General features: G+C 37.9%; 1 protein-coding gene across 1 annotated transcript in view; it reads right to left on the bottom strand.

Annotated features, from left to right (window-relative positions):
• Nucleotides 1-7,639: 7,639 nt before the first annotated feature.
• LOC103098613 (zinc finger protein 470-like) overlaps nt 7,640-17,831 on the bottom strand; it is a 74,193-nt gene continuing 64,001 nt past the window's right edge. The window contains exons 8-9 of the mRNA XM_056826255.1: nt 13,233-13,328; nt 7,640-12,363 (exon numbers count right to left, since the gene is read on the bottom strand). Of these exons, the coding sequence (XP_056682233.1) occupies nt 11,276-12,363; nt 13,233-13,328 (1,184 nt within the window). The 3' untranslated portion in view covers nt 7,640-11,275. The remainder of the gene's footprint in view (nt 12,364-13,232; nt 13,329-17,831) is intronic.

Here is a 17,831-nt window from a genome sequence, read left to right as displayed (position 1 = left end):
CCAAGACTTCGGCGATGTTACACGCCAGGCATTCTGGGAAATGGAGTCTTTCCCAGGCTTGGGTTTAGAGTTAGTTTAGTTTAGACTCCCTCCCCCTACCTAACACGCTGACCCACAAAAGTCCAAGAACAACACCCGTGCACCTTCCAGGGGCTGAGACTGCCCACAGGAGATTCCCAGCATGCCTTGGGGATGCCACAGTGGGAAGGAGCCAAGACTAGGGGGAAGTCAGGAAACCCATATTCTGGGAAATAGACTCCTCCTGTCTGGGCTTAGACACGCAATGGGGGGAGGGGTACTAAACGAAATGTTCCCCCACGTCGAAGTGCAGCCTTCTCCCTCTCCTCCCCTTTCTGCTTCCAGCCTTGCCCTGCTGCTGCTTCTTTACACTGGAAGCTGCCTCAGGCTAAAGCCTGGCACACAGCAGGTGCCTAATACGTGCCCACTAATTGATTGATTGATCCATGGATCGGAGCTCCTCACAGCCTGGGCAGTGGGTGCCGGGAACCCCCGGTGTGGAACGGGGGTGGAGAGCACCCCCCGGAGGACCACTTTTCCCATAAAAGCTCGGAGTCCGGAGTTCTGAGCAGAAAAGACAGTTTATTTCTCTTTCGTGAGAGGGCGGCGCCTGTGTTCATAAGGCAGAGGCAGGCTCTTCTGCCTCCCACAGTTTCCCCTCCTCCAGGGATCGCTCTCAACTTCCTGCTGTTCCTTCTGCCTTGGGGGGCTCAAGAAGAGACAGACACGTGTCACAGCAGAATCTGAACCCAGGACTTCGAATGAAACCTTCATGGGGATTCCCTCAGCACAGGACCTCAGAGGGGATCCTGGATCTGCCACTTCCTGTGTGACGGTGTCTGAGGATTCCCCCAGAGGAGTCCCAGAGAGAGGACGGAGAGGGGGCGGGGCCTTGGCTGCCTAGAAACCGTAGAGCTTCTTCCTCCTGCCCAGAGCTAAGGAGATGCAGATGGCCGGCTACATCCATCCAGAAGCAGAGACATTCCCAGCGCTCAGCGGCTGAACTTCCGGGGAAGTTCTTTCCTCTGATGGCAAAGTAATCTGATTTTTATTCTGTTTCTCCAGTCAAGAAGAGTTTTCAACACAAGCAGGCAGACGGGTTTTAAACAGGATTTGGTCCCATCCACAGGCTTATTTAGTTTAGAAACACCTTCACATACAATGACACTGGATGCCCACAACACACCTGTGGCCCAGGCAAGCTGAACATTCTCATCTCCCTTCACAATTCAGGACCTGAGCTCAGAATGGAGAAATGGCCTGACCAAACTCCCTGCAGCTAGACTACAACTCAAACTCTATGACTGAGCATGCTCTGTCCACTGTACTAGACAGTCTTTCTCCACTACCCTTTCTATCTTTCCTTTCAATGCCTCTTGTTGATTACAATTCTGGCAGTCTCAGGTAACTTCCTTGACATTCTGTGCTGATTATTCTGGACGCGCCATCACATGGCTATTCTTGGAAATTCCATATTCCAAGCTCAGAATAGGTTACTCTTTTTGACTGTCTTGAAGCAATTTTGGCAATTATATGCAAACTTTCTTCTTTTCTTTTAGGATCCAAAGAAATTGCATTTGCTGCACACATATTCAATATTCAAATTATTTCATCATTTCTCATGAATTATTTCTCATACTCTATAGTCAGTCCATCATCCCTCTCTCAGGGAGTAAACTGCATGACTCAGCATTGGTCCTCTTGAACCATGTGCATTTAGAGGTGCATGAGATGTTTGGAAGTTCATGATAATGTCCAAGGGTTCTGGCTTGAAATTCTTTAACAGCAACTCATGGAGTGACAAATTGCGCAGTTTGGTTGCCAATATATTTTCCTCTCTGGGACAATAAGTTTATGCATATTGGAAGTCTAACAGGTTTCTTTGTGCAGTGATTCTAAACCACCATGATTGGGTATAAAATGACCTTATTTTTTCTTCAGGGACTATATCAAACACTTCCCCCTTATAAGCAAGTATAACACATACTTTGCTTTCTCAATCTCTCCTGAAGTTGCTTCCACAACATCATTACCTCTCAGACATGCCAGAGTAAATTATTTCCCTTGAAGGTGTTACATTTAAAGTAGTGGAGGCCTTAAAGAGTGGAGGTCTTAAACTGTGACCGTGTGAATATGGTTTCAAATCAAATATAAAGTGGTTTTTCATGCCATAGGTTATGGTTAGTGACCATATTGAAATAATAAAAATAATAGTTGTTTTCTTTTCTTTTTCTTTATTACTAATTTGGGGGTTTGTGGCTTTTGCTTCTAAGCCTTTGCCTGTTTATGGCTGATTAAGTTTGTTTGCTAGTGGCAGGTTAGATTGTGCTATTGTAAGTTTAGAAGACTTTTTTTAAGAATTAATAGTTTTTTTAGTTTATTTGGGAGGAATGTTAGTGGGTTTTGGTTATGGCTACAAAGGAGTATCCTAAGACTTGAATTGGAAAGATTGTGCCTTTTAGTGTGTTATTATTCATTTTATTGGTAGATTTCATGTGATATTTTGTCAAGATATTTGTCATGTGATATTTTGTTGGTGGAGGTAGATTGTATAAATATTAAAATAAGGATAATTGAAATTATAAATGCTAGGAAGTATATTTTTATTCAACCTTTTTGAGTGGAAATAAGGAAGATGTTGTATAATGCATATTAGCCTGGCTTTTGGGTCCTGTTTTTTCATATCAGTTTAGATCAATTAGTATGGTAGCAATGCCTTGGACCATGAATATATTTATTAGGGGTGAAGTGCTGTGTGGGTGAAGTATCCTAATATATTTGAGAAGTTGATAGTATGGCTTTTTGTGTTTAAAGGTTTAATAGTAAGTGAATTGAGTTTTATGCCAAGTAGAAGACCTAGAAGTATGATAGGTATTGTCATGGTGATTGAAGATGTTGGTGGAATGTTTATTGTTAATATCCTGTGAAATCCTGTGAAAATGCTGTCTAAGGTTAGACACAGAAGAGGGTAAGTGAGATTTGGATTATTTTTATTACTGGGGGATCATGATGTAAAATGAGGGTGTCCTAGTAGGGAGAAATAGATGATGCATGGGCTGTAGATAGCTGTGAGGGAATGTGAATTTCAAAACTGCTCCACCCTATTCAGACCATTCTTTAGAAGATGGGATTTAGCTATTTCCTGATCAATAACAATAGAGATACTTGGAATAATAGAATCAGGTCTTGGAAACTACAATCTACACCCTACTCAAGATAACAAGATTAGGAAGGGCTGCAGCAAAACTCAAGATTTAATTATTTGAGAATATGGCCTTCAACAGACATGTGCAAAAAGGACAGGCCTCTGGGCGGTCCTAGGTCAAGATAGAGCCACCATTGGCACATGTGAGACACAGGAAGTGAGGTAGAGGAGAGCTCAGGAGTTCTCAGGACTTCCTGTGAGGAGGGAGAGAGGTTGTTGGAACCTAGTGCTTGGAGGGGAGGAGCCCACAGACTGTTCTCCATTTTTGGTCACGTGAGTGATAGGAACTAATCTCTTTTCTTTGCCTAGGCTATCCAGGGCCTTGGGCCTTTGGTTCAGCTTAAGCAGAGTGGGTATTCAAGCTCTATTTCCTTCTCTCCCTTTTCCCTCTCTCTCTCTTTTCCTCTAATACTTTTCTTCCTCCTGTTTGTAATTAAAACACCATAAAAGGTTGACAGCTGACTTGAGTTTTCATTTAGGAATTACATAGCTGAATTCCTTGGCAACCTTAAATTAATATATATCAGTCTTTTAAAGTGATTTCCATATCACAGGAAGCAGCAATTAGAGTCAGTATTAGGGCTCGTGCATTTGTATATGATGTGTTTAGGGCTTCCATGATTGAATATTTTGAATAAAACCCAGTAAGAATTGAAAATAATATTTCCACCCAGATATATAATTTATAAAGATTATTGGAAAGGGTAGACAACTATTCTTCTAAGTCACTTGACCACATAGTGCCTAGCCTGCATGTCTCTTCTCTCCTTCACCCCATCACCTGCCTGCTCTGTTCTCTTCTCTGTTTTCCCCCATTCTCTCTCAATTCTCTCGATTCTCCCTAAACCTTGGCTTTTATTGATGTACAGAACGTTGACCGATGCAAAAGCTAGCACAATTGTGGTAATGTTTGATAAATAGGTAAAGCTCCTCAGGAGGGGGAGGGGATAAACTGCCTTGACACAATTCCCACTGTGATCCTTTGGGAGACCTGTCTCCCCAATGAATCATTTAAATATAACTATCTTATAACTGTAAATCCCTTCTAGCTAAAAGTACATACAATATTACATTTTTCTAAGAGGCAGTTACAATAGTTTGAGATGGGAGTAAAATACAAAAACTGATTGATAGACACATTGACAAAATGCCAATTAGGGGGCAGTCACCTTTGGCATAAGAGTTTACATTCAGAGTAAGTATGTTCAATCCCCTTCAATTCAGTTCTTTATATCCCAAAGTTCATTCTAGTTCTTTCGATGCAGTGTGCACCTTCTTCAGGCATCTATATAGCACCTTCTCCAAAGGGATCCACTTTCTCAATTTTGGATGTTGACAAGTTTCTTGTCCTGAAATTTCTCCAAAAAAATTTAAATCTTGAATTTTTAGGGTAATTACACAATCCTCCCTGAGAAGGGTTTTGATCAACCCTAGAATCACACTGAGATACATAACTGAGTTATGAGGTATATGAAACAAATGTCAAAAGAAAAAACAAAACAAAAATAAACCACCCAAAAAGAATCCCAAATAAAAGAGTAAAAAAATGAAATTCTATATAAAAATAAGTATAAAAATAAGAAATATGTAAATGATAAAAATAAAATAAAAATCTTATGTGTATAAAATTCTGAGTAAAAAATAAAAATAACTAAACCTTTAACAGGTTCTTGAATCATAATGAGGACCAATTAAGGTGACTTATGTCTCACAAGTCTGTAGGACAACAGCAGCAATACAGCACTGTACCCATTTGAAGCCAGGACTACAGAAAATTGCCAAACTCTAAGAGAGAAAGGACTAAGTTTCAGCAGCAAATGGGAAAAATCATTTCCTAGTCTGATTTTACCTTCACTATCAGAGATAGGGGGAGCCAAGATGATAGCCAAACTAAAGTACTTGAGTCAGAATATTGCACATGGAATGTGATACATGGAGTCCTGCATCTTAACATATGTCGTGTTGCAACCTTGATTCTCACACTAGGTTTAAGTCCTTTTGTATTGGCATAGAAGTTCAACAATTCTCCCTGAATTGGGTTTTTGGTCCCTTTTGACCCAGTACTAGTTGGCACTGTAGAGTGGCTCTTTTGTTTCCTTCTCCTAGAATCAGACATAATCATTAAACAAAGTCCCAAAACATTTATCAATAAATGCCAGGTTTCCATTGTTGAAAGCCTTTTGGGTATGCATATTACTAGGGCTAACAGATATTGCAAATTTACACCATAAGCTTTATCCTTCAAGGCAAAAAAATTTTTTTTAATACTGATTTCATATACTTCAAGTATCAACAGGGTTAGGAAAAAAGAATGAAAAAAAATCAAATATCCTATTACATGTAAGGATAATTTTAGGGTTGTGACCTAAACTAAATTGATTTTTGGTCACCAGGAGATATCCCAAATAAAATACCCAAGTCAGCTGGAAATTTTTAGTGATTTTAATTAATATAGAAGAAAGAAATTAAGAAGGGAGAGGGAAAAGGTGTAGGATTTTTCCCACCTGGCCTGTGTCAGGGGGAGTTCAATTTAGTGGCTTTTAAGAGGATAGTTTTGGAAGGTAAAGGAGAAAGGAATCAGCCTAAACTCCAAGAGGGCTCAGCTAAGATGCCTGAACCTGAACTAGCTACTCAGATTCTCCCAGTATAGTATCAAGGGAAAACTCACCGCCAAACCGGGCAATAGCTGCCACCACACCAAGATGTTGGAACACTTAGCACGCTGCCAGCCAGAGCCACCTCTCCGGGGAAAAAGCCAAAAGGTCCTGGAGAGAGCAAGTGAGCCAAATATATAGTCCTTTTACTCTTGTGTCCCCTCCTCTAAATGCCCAAACTTTAGTTCTCATCTTCTTTGATTATATCATATCTTTAGAGTTACTTAACACTTCTTTGTTAAGTTCGCCTTCTGTTAGTTACTTGACCATTTTGTAATTAATTTAACCTTTGTGGTTACTTAACATCTTTTTGTATTAAGGTCTAAAAAGAGACTTAGCTTAAAGTTCTAGCTTCACTATAAAGTAAGAACTAAGTACCTTCATTGTTCAATCAGGAGATTACAACTTTATCTTCACCATAAAGTAAGATCTAAGTAGGGTAGAGTAATTTAAAGTTCACAAGACATTCCTGACTTTGTCAGACTAAGTATGGTAGAAAAATCTAAAATTCACATACAAACATAAAGAGAAAAAATAATTAAAAAAAGCTTAATTTCACAGTTCACATTCCATTTGACAATATGTTAGCCAAGCAGAGGCACAACACAAAAGGTGCTCACTCAAAAATGAAATGTATATCACTCTTAACTTGGACAGGATCCACAGCGTGAGTGTACAAAATTCTTTCACCAGGTAAGAATATTTTTAAAACAGTAGTATAACAACTAATACAGATTCTAAAAATTACCCAAATTCCCAAAATTATAAGAGATCATTTAATGACAAAAGCAAACAAACCCACTATCATTAGGATTCACATAACTCACTGTGCGTCATGTAAAAAAATCTATGAACACATGAATATTTGTGAAAAGTTCTACAGATTTAGCCAATATTTCAACATTGGAAAAGATATTTTTAACAAAGTCTATTAATACCATCATTCCTGTCAACATGGAATCTAGGAATCCCAAACTTGTTACCTAGTGAGATCTGATGAACCCCAATTTTCAGGACTAGCTTGTAGATTGGAGACCCCAAAAGCTTGTCCTTGCTCCCTGTTCCCATGAGGAATCTACCCTGAAGGGAAATGATAATCCTGGTTGGGTGAGATAAGCATATGTTAAGAACTTTCTTTGTTTTAGGTAGTGTCCCCTATTGTATTAAAGCCTCTCTCAGGAAGGTCAGACATGGGCATGAACCATCCTTTATTAACTTTGTAAGCAGCCCCCTTCTCTTGCACCCTAGCTTCTAGCTTGATTGTATCTTGTCAGTATAGTTTGAACACTCCCATTTTCCTTGTAGCCATAGTAATGTCAATCATCTTTCCCTGCCCCTGGATTTCCCAAAGGGTATATAGGTTTCCCAAGTTCTTTTGTTCCTTGGAGTCCATCCTGAGTCGGTGGCACTCCCAGGGGCTAGTGACCAGGGCATCTTGACTCTGTGCAGTCATGGGAAGCAGCTCTGTTGTCGTATTAGTAGCGCTAACTCCTTTTCCCTTGATTAAAGAGTGATTTTAACTATTTAATAGTTCTGCGTTTTTTCTAGTTGACATTCCAAAATTTGGTAGGAAACCCAGGAAAAAAATCCTCATGTATTTTATCAACCATGTTAATCTTGTGTTCATGAATTTCAATTCTAATTCCAGTTATTGTAAGACTCCAAGGCTTGTAAGACTCCATCACAGGGTCGGCCAATCCTGTGTGACCTTACTTGGGGTAACGAAAAATGAGGAGTAACAAAAGAAAGAATGGACACTATATGAAAGAGAAAAATAGTGCCAAATTTATTTGCTTCACATAGAACTTTTATAGGCAAAGACTACTTAGACAAAACCCACCGGAATTTATGACTTTACATTTCAGAAACCCTAACCTTGGTCCAGGGATAGGCAGGTGTTCAAAGGTTAATCCACATCTTCGTCTAATGCAAATCCAAACAAGGGGGAGAGGCGCCCACCTTATCACAATTTGCTTTTCATAAATGTTATCCTGCTTCCTTCATGTTTACTGTTCCAACCTTGGTCCCGGGATGGGTAAAGGTTAATCCACATCTTTGTCTGAAGCAAAGACAAAGGAAAGAGGAGGTCCTGCCTCGACTACAAGTTATAAATCTAATTCTGAAGCATCATGCTTGATTCTGAAGTTATTTGACTATCCTTTATGGAAAAAATAAAAATTGGTGAGTCATAAAATTATGATATTAATTATATTATAATCTATAACATAGATGTATACAACACAATCTGTTAAATAACATAATGTGTAATATTACATCATGTAATATTGTATGATATTGATGTTAAAAACAATAAAACATTTAATTGGCTACATTTGAAAGGAGAAAATTGAAAAGATCTGCTTAAATCTCCTTGTTTCCTTGTGAGCTATAAGAGCAAGTGAAATTCTTATGCTCTTCTCTGATTAGAGGGGAGGGAAGGAATTATGAGAGGGAGGAATAATTTGGACTTTGTTCATCTTATAGAAATGTTTTATTGTATAGCATTCAAATTTCAACCAATAAGAATGTGAAGCTATTTCTCCAAAGATAATATTGTTTCTCAATGTGTCTCCTTCATCATTCCCAGTGCCTTGCCTCTTACTTGTGAAGGGAGTTGTGTCCTGGTTTTTTTGGTGTGACAGCTCAACCTTAGGATGGCCCCTGAGTCCTCATTAGTTGATATTTAGAAAGACAAAGTCAAATCCTCCCATATTATTCCATTTGAAGTGTTGGACTTCTACTCAGACACAGAAATGAACCAACTGCATCATGAGCCCAAGTCCTTGGATAGAACAGACTGAAGAGTAGGGATCAGGTACTCTATTCCTCCCACGTCTTCCCCATGCACTCTTATATTGTAAGATCTATATGTACCAACAAAAAAACATGAAACAAGTTGAGTGGCAAGTAGAGTGAATTTTAGATTTTCTCCATTTTGCTTAGTCTTACAATAATAGCAACCCGGAATGTATACACCCCTACTTAAGGATTAAGTGTTGAGAAGGATGGCCTATTACTGACATGTGCTAGCAAGTGACAAATAAGAAACTGACAGACCCCTTGGGCTATCCTAAATCAAGCTTAAGCTACTATTGGTACATGTGAGAGGCAGGAAGTGATGTAAAGAACTGTCTATATATTTCATGTCACTTCCTTTCTCCAGGCTTTCGCACTCTCTTAGAGATGTTGGGGTTTTTTTTTTCTGCATTGGGAACTCATGGTGGCATGCTTGACAGGTTTTGGCATTTGTGGCTTGGTGGTGAGGTGACTATTCCTCTTTTACTCCTTTCCTTGATCTCCAACTCTTATCTGGCTTGCCAGTGCAGTCCAATTCCCTTTTCTCTCTCTTCCTCTTAATTGCTTCCCTCTATTGTAATTAAACCACCATAAAAATCCCAAGCTGACTTTAGTATTTTATTGGAATTGAATTTTAATCCCTGGAAACCACTAGTATAATATATTGAGTCAACAACCTTAATTTTTACTTTTACTGTAGGGAATGGCTAAAAAAATAGTAATAGATGAATGCCAACAAATAGTGAGGAAGAATGACAAGCCTTAGGACTTTAGAGAAAAAGTCCTTAACATTGTAGTGTTTTTTACACATTATGAAATTTGGAGTTTTTAATGAGGGCTCCTCTGTGACAATCTATGAAGCCTGTGCTACAGCAAAATGTCTTTCCTAGCAAATTGGAGACATTGAACCTTATCTCCAACATTACGTGTTCAGTGAATAGTCAAGTATGAGCTCAAGGTGATGTCCTTCCTGTAATCATATCCTGTATACCCTTTCATTCCAGAAAGAATGCTGTTCACTACTTATCATACAACTCTTCTCCTCCATCATTTCATATTTTATTTTTTGACAATTATGAGTAATAACAATATCAAACATTTAAAAAACATTTTGAGTGTTGGATTTTTCTCCCCAACACCAAAGAGATGTTAAACAATATTATAGAGATTTTGCATGTGCAAGCTTATAAAACATTTTTCCATATTGATCCTTCTGTGGAACTAAACTCAAACAAAAAACCAAAACAAAAACTTTAAAAGTAAAAAGTTTTTCTTTGGTCTTGATTCAGACGCCATCACTTCTTTCTCTGGAACCAGATGAAACTTTTTGAGTCCTTTGGGATTGTTTTGGATCACTGTATTGTTGAGAAAAGTTCAATTCACAGTTCTACATAAATATTGCTCTCACAATGTGCAGTTTTCTTCTGGTTTTCCTAAATTCAGTCTGTATCAGTTCTCAGGTCTTTCCAGGTTATTCTGAGCTTCCATTTCTCCTCATTAATTTATAAAACAATAGTATTCCATTACAATCATATGCCACCATTTAGTCAGCCATTTACCAATTGATGAGTTTCCTCTTGCTTTTCAATTCTTTCATTACCCCCAAAAGAGCAGTTTTGCAGTTGAGTTTTTTTTTTAATACATATAGGTCCTTTCCCTATTTGATTTTTTAATGGACTTTGGACACAGTTCCAAATGGCTCTCTCCAGAATGGATGAATCAGTTCACAATTCCACTGGAGTTTATTAGTATCTCAGCTTTCCCACATCTCCAACTTTTGTCACTTTCCTTTTCTGTCACAATACCCAATCTAATAGACGTGGAGGTGGTCCTTCAGACTTTTTATAATCTGCATAATAGTTGTCAACCTCCTCTTGAGGAAAACACATATAATTTAAGCACATTCATAAGGTTATTCTGCACTATGAATTCTCTGATATAAAGTAAGAAATTGTCTCTGGCTGAAATCCTTCATACAGGGAGTCAATCTGGAACGAGTCTCTTCAAAAGACATTTTCCCATACTGAAAAAAGCTCTGGACTCTCCATTTTAATGTCTTTCTTCATTCATGACAGCAATAAGATTTCTATCTAAAAGGAATTCTTGAGTTGGGAATAAGAGAGAATTGTTGGTTGAAGGTCTAATCACATTCATCATATTCCTAAAGTTTTCTCTAGTGGATCATTATGTTAAATAATCCAAAAGTGGCAAGTATAAGCTCAGCCTCATTCATGAGGTTTTTCTCCAGTGAAGATTTTCTGACATGAAGCTTCTGTGAAGCTTTATGTGAAAGCCTATCCAAATTGATTATATTCATAAAGTTTTTCTCTATTGTAGACACTCTGACACTTAGCAAGATGGCCACTCCATGGATTCTCTGATGTACAGCAAGATTGCAGTTCTGTATGAAAGTCTTCCCACAGTGTTTACATTCATAAGGTTACTCTCCAGTGTGGACTCTCTGATGTGCAGTAAAATAAGAGCTCTGTGTGAAAACCTTTCCACATTATTTACACAGATAAGGTTTCTCTCCAGTGTTGATTCAATGATGTGCAATAAGATGGTCCTTCTGTGTGAAAGCCTTTCCACACTAATTACATTTCTAAGGATTCTCTCCATTGTGGATTCTCTGGTGTGCAGCAAGATTGAACCTCTGTGTGAAACCCTTTCCACATTGTTTACATACATAAGGTTTCTCTCCTGTGTGGATTCTCTGATGTTTCCTAAGATTGGAGCTGCATCTGAAAATCTTTCCACACTGTTTACATTCATAAGGTCTCTCTCCAGTATGGATTCTCTGATGTATAGCAAGATTACACTTCTGTATGAAAGTCTTCCCACAATGTTTACATTCATAAGGTCTCTCTCCAGTATGGATTCTCTGATGTCTGGCAAGAGTGCACCTCTGTGTAAAAGCCTTTCCACAGTGTTTACACTCATAAGGTCTCTCTCCAGTGTGGATTCTCTGATGTGCAGCAAGACGGCTCCCCCGAGTGAAAGCCTTTCCACATTCCTTACATTTATAAGGTTTCTCTCCAGTGTGTATTCTCTGATGTTTAGTAAGCTTGCCCCTCTGTGTGAAAGACTTTCCACATTCTTTACATTCATAAAGTTTCTCTCCAGTGTGGATTCTCTGATGTTTGGCAAGAGAGCCCCTCTCCGTGAAAGCCTCGCCGCACTGTTTGCATTCATAAGGTGTTTCTCCACAGTGGATTATTTGATGTGCTGCAAGCTCAAAGTTCTGACTCAAAATTCTCCCATCTTTATTACTCACAGAAACCATCTCTACACGTTTACTATTTGGATGTCTAATAAGGTCTAAACTCCAGCCAAAGGCCAGTCCCCCTAAGTTATCTTGATACAAGGGCATTTCAGGAGGTTTCTGAGTTGACTGCATAAGTTCTAGTTCTGCAGGAAAGCTTTTGCTGTATTCACAATCCTGACAGCAGTTGTTTCCTGAGCTCAATTTCATATACTGATTTAGGATTGAATATTGGATGAATTTCTCTGCAGTTTCATCAAATTCACTGTTATTACTTAGATTTTTATTTCCTTTGATAGTAGAGTCACAGATTTCTCTCAAAATAAAGTCAGAGCGACCCTCATTCATGCATCTTTGTGGGCCAGATCCCTCGACCAAAACACTGAGCTTTGTAGCCATTTCCTTTACTTCAAAATTAGTCTCTGCATCTAAAACAAAACAAAAAATGATATAAACGCAAAAGGAAGAATACCCACACATACAGAAGAAATGTAAGTTGTTCCTCTGATGTCAGAAAGTAAACTGATTTTTATTCTATTTTCCCAGGCAAAAAGGAGTTTTCAAACATAAATAAGCAAACCAGTCTTTGGATACACCATTTGATCATATCAGCAAGATGGACGATTTTAGAAATACTTTCACAAACAATACCTCACAACAGACCTGTGACTCAGGCAGACCCAAGATTCTCAGCACACTTCACAACTCAGGTCATGAGTTTAGAATGGAGGAATGACCTGACCAACCTCACTGAAGCTAGATTACAATTCAAGCACTGTACTTGAGAATGCTTTCTTCCATGGGTTTATATACTTTCTCCATTGCCCTTTCTAGCTTTCCTAAAAAGTCACTCATCAATTATTCTTATAATTTTGGGATTCTCAGGTAATGTTACCTTCCAGATATTCTGTTCTCATCATTTTGGATCATTCTTGGTATTGGATCATTCTATCACATGGTCATTCTTGCTACAATTTTTATGATAAGCAGAGAGACTACTTCACTCTTTAACTCTCATGAAGTAATTTTCAAAGTGGAATATTAGTTTTCTTCTTTTCTCTACAAATGCAAAGATATGATGCCATTTACTGCAGATATGCTAAATCGTCACCATATTTTATGATCTACCATATATTATATCTCATACTCTATACCAAGTCCATCATCTGTCTCTCAGGAAATGAACTGCATGAATCAGTGTTGGTCTGTCAGCCCCAAGTTTAGCACTCCCTTCACTACAACAGATAAAAGTCTTTTGGGATAGCAGCCCTTATATATCTGCTTTTACTTCACTCACCTGGGCAGGAGCTCCTTGGGCTCTTTTGGTCTAGCAGCCATGGTGATTCCCTTTGCAGAAAACAGAAGATAAAATTTTCTCTAGGAACTGGAAGCCCTGGGCATAAGAAAGAAGGAAAGAATCGAGAGAGAAAAATAAAAAATACAATCCTCTTAACAGAAAGGGGACATGGAAGGTAAAGCCTACAGGATGGTTTCTGTTGTATTCACTGTTGGGACACTTGCAAGAGGCATTGATCCCGGAAACCATTTTCAATCAGAAAATTCCACCATTATTTTACACTTCTAATAGAAGAGTAGGCACATACTACTACCTCTATAATCTAGAAATTGCACTGGTAGTGCATCAGTTAGTAATGGTGTAATAGATCAGAACTAGGGAGTCAGAAAAACAAACTGATTAGAGCCTCATAGAGATGAGAAGTTGGGTGCCCCTGGGCAAGTTATTTAATTTCTACTTGCCTCAGTTTCCTCAACTATAAATTGAGGACAATGAGACTATTAAACTTCTGGGTAGGTTATAAAATTAATGATAATTATAACCTCCTTTACCCAGAAAAGGTCACAGAGCAGGTATTTTGAAATGCTTTTCCTTTCCTTTTCATTCCTGTCATCTGACCTGTAATTTGAGGGAAAACATAAAGAAGGAATAAAGATAAACTTACTAGATTAGAAAGAATTTGGGGCTGTGAGCTACTTCTATTTTTTAAATTTTGTTTCTATACAGTTTATTTTTGTAAATAAATAATCATATAAAACCACAACAATCAAAAACAAATAAATACCTGAAAGAAAAAATGCTGTCATCCACATTGAAACTCCAGTAGTTCTTTTTATGGGGGCATTCTTTATCATAAGAACCTCAGAACTGTACTGCCTCATTGCATTACTGAGAATCGCCAAGTCTATCACAGGTGATCATTCTACAATATTACTTTTACTCTGCACAATGTTCCCCTAGTTCTTTTTTCACTCTGAACCAGTTCATGTAGGTCTTTCCAGCTCTTTCTGAAATCACCCTGTTTATCATTTATTACAGCATAATAGTATTCTAACCCATAACATATCATTGTTTGTTCAGCCATTTGTCAATTGATAGACATCCCTTCAATTTCCAATTCTTTGCTACCACGAAAAGAGCAGTTACACGTGTTTTCCTACAAGTAGGTTCCTTCCTTTTTTTTTTCTGATCTCTTTAGGGTACAGACCTAGTAGTGGTATTAGTGGATCAAAAGGTGTATTGTTTTATATCCCTTTGGAAGTCATTCCAAATTGCTCTCCAGAATGGATGTATCAGTTCACAACTCCACCAGCAATGCATTAAGTTTCCCAATTTTGCTATATCCCCTCCAACCTTTGTCTCTTTACTCTCATGTTGACCAATCTGGCAGGGGTGAAGTGGCACCTTAGAGTTCTTTTAATTTACTTCTCTAATCAAGAGGAATTTAGAACAATTTTTTCAAATTTTTATTTATTTTTTTAGTTGGTCAATTTCAAACATTATTCACTGGTTACAAAAATCATATTCTATTCTATTCTATTCCTCCCTCCCTTCCCCCCGTACTTCCTATAGCTGACACGCAATTCCACTGAGTATTTCATGTGACCCTGATCAGAACCTATTTCCATGTTGTTGATGTTTGCACTAGGATGTTTATTTAGGGTCTATATCCCCAATCATGTCCCCATCAACCCATGTAATCAAGCAGTTATTTTTCTTTGGTGTTTCTACTCCCACAGTTTTTCCTCTGAAAGTGGATAGTGTTATTTCTCATAGATTCCTCCAAGTTGTTCAAGATCACTGCACTGTCACTAATGGAAAAGTCCATTACATTCAATTGCACCACAGTGCATCAGTCTCTGTGTACAATGTTCTCCTGGTTCTGCTCCTTTCGCTCCTACCTAGAGGTTGTTCCAGTTTATTATTTCTTTGAGCACAACAGTATTCCATCATCAACATATACCACAATTTGTTCAGCCATTGAAGGGCATCCTCTCATTTTCCAATTTTTTTGCCACCACAAAGAGTGCAGGTATGAATATTCTTGTACAAGTCTTTTTCCTTATTATCTCTTTGGGGTACAAACCCAGCAGTGCTATGGCTGGGTCAAAAGACAGTCTTTTATCGCCCTTTGGGCATAGTTCCAAATTGTCCTCCAGAATGATTGGATCAATTCACAACTCCACCAGCAATGAATTAATGTCCCAACTTTGCCATATCCCCTCCAGCATTCATTACTTTCCTTTGCTGCCATGTTAGCCAATCTGCTAGGTGTGAGGTGATACGTCAGAGTTGTTTTGATTTGCATTACTCTGATTATAATAGATTTAGAACACTTTTTCATGTGCTTATGAATGGTTTTGATTTCTTTGACTGAAAATTGCCTATTCATGTCCCTTGCCCATTTATCAATTGGAGAAAGGCATGATTTTTTGACATAATTGATTTAGCTCTTTGTAAATTTGAGTAATTAGACCTTTGTTAGAGGTTTTTGTTATGAAGATTCTTTCTCAGTTTGTTATTTACCTTCTAATATTGGTTACATTAGTTTTGTTTGTACAAAAACTTTTTAACTTGATGTAGTCAAAATTATTTATTTTACATTTTGTGACTTTCTTTTTCTTTTCTTTTTTTTTAAACCCTTACCTTCCGTCTTGGAGTCAATACTGTGTATTGGCTCCAAGGCAGAAGAGTGTTAAGGGCTAGGCAATGGGGGTCAAGTGACTTGCCCAGGGTCATACAGCTGGGAAGTGTCTGAGGCCAGATTTGAACTTAGGACCTCCCGTCTCTAGGCCTGGCTCTCAATCCACTGAGCTACCCAGCTGCCCCCTTTGTGACTCTTTCTAAGTCTTGCTTGGTTTTAAAATCTTTCTCTTCCCAAAGGTCTGACATGTATACTATTCTGAGTTCACCTAATTTACTTATAGTTTCCTTCTTTATGTTCAAGTCATTCACCCATTCTGAGTTTATCTTTGTGTAGGATGTGAGATGTTGATCCAAACCTAATCTCTCCCAAACTGTCTTCCAATTTTCCCAGCAGTTTTTATCAAATAGTGGATTTTGGTCCCCAAAGCTGGGATCTTTGGGTTTATCATAGACTGTCAAGCTGAGGTCACTTACCCCGAGTCTATTCCACTGATCCTCCTTTCTGTCTCTTAGCCAGTACCATATTGTTTTAATGACCACTAAAAACAATTTTTCATATGATTATTGAGAGCTTTGATTTCTTCATCTGAAAACTGCTTATTCATAACTTTTCACCATTTGTCAACTTGGGAATGACTTGGATTCTTATAAATATGACTTAGTTCTTTATATATTTGAGAAATGAGATCAGAGAAATCTGTTATAAAACAATTTTCTCCAGTTGGTTGTTTCTGTTCTATTCTTGGTTTACTTTGGTTCTATTTATACAAAAAAGTTTACATTTAATATAGTCAAAATTACTCATTTTACATCTTGTAATGTTCTCTATCTCCTGTTTGGTCATAAAGTCTCCCCTTCGCCATAGATCTGACAGGTAAGCAATCCTATGTTCCCTGAATTTACTTATGTCACACTTTACATCTAAATTATGGGCCCATAATGACCTATCTTGATATAGGATGTGAGCTACTGGTCTATACCTAATTTTTGCCATTCTGCTTTCCAGTTTTCATAGCAGCTTTTGTCTAGCAAGATCATATCCCCAAAGCTGGGATCTTTGAGTTCATCAAACACAAGAATGCTGAGGTCATTTACCCCTAATTTATTCCATTGATCCACCCTTCTATTGCTTAACTGTAACCAATTATTTTGATGATTACTGTTTTGCAGTAAAGTTTTGGGTCTGGTACTGCTAGGCCACCATCCTTTTCATTAATTCCCTTGATATTCTTGATCTTTTCTTCCCCTAGATAAATTTTGTAGTTATTTTTTCCAGTTCTATAAAATAGTTTTCTGGTAGTTTCATTGGTATGGCACTGAATAAGTAAATGAATTTACAAAGAGTTATCATTTTTATTATCATAGCTTGGCATATACATGAGCAATTAATGTTTTTCTAATTGTTTAGATCTGAGTTAATTTTTGTGAAAAGTGTTTTATAATGTGTTCATATAATTCTTGTGTTTGCTTTGTGTAAGGATGATATTAAAAAATGAGTATTGTTTTATTAGTTTATGTATAAGAAATAAAGTGGCTGCTTGAGAAAAGAATTAGAGTTTGAAGCACAGCTGAGAGAACATGTTGATTTCAGATGTGACAGTTATAACCGTTTCTCTTCTCTCAGGGTTGGAGGAGGTAACATCCTTGCCTTCCACTCTGTCTGAGGGAAAGACCAGAGGAGGTCAGTGTTTTCCTTTCCCAACTTGGGAAACACTACTGCATATCTATTGTGGTTTTATAGATTGTTTAACTCAGAGAAGACCAAAAAAAAAAAACCAACCTGATCTTTGGTTTGGACTCTGAGTCTGTTAAGACTGAGTCCTAACTTGATTCTTGTTGAGACTCAACCACCAGCCTTTGCTATTTTATCATTTGAAGGTGAAGTTAAGATTTATAAAGATAATAGCAGTAGTTTTTATTTAGATAGTATAAATTTGGATTAGTCAGATCAGG

Source organism: Monodelphis domestica, chromosome 4 (genome assembly GCF_027887165.1).
Source record: "Monodelphis domestica isolate mMonDom1 chromosome 4, mMonDom1.pri, whole genome shotgun sequence".
Taxonomy (NCBI): Eukaryota; Metazoa; Chordata; class Mammalia; order Didelphimorphia; family Didelphidae; genus Monodelphis; species Monodelphis domestica.
This window is presented reverse-complemented; position numbering and strand designations above follow the sequence as displayed.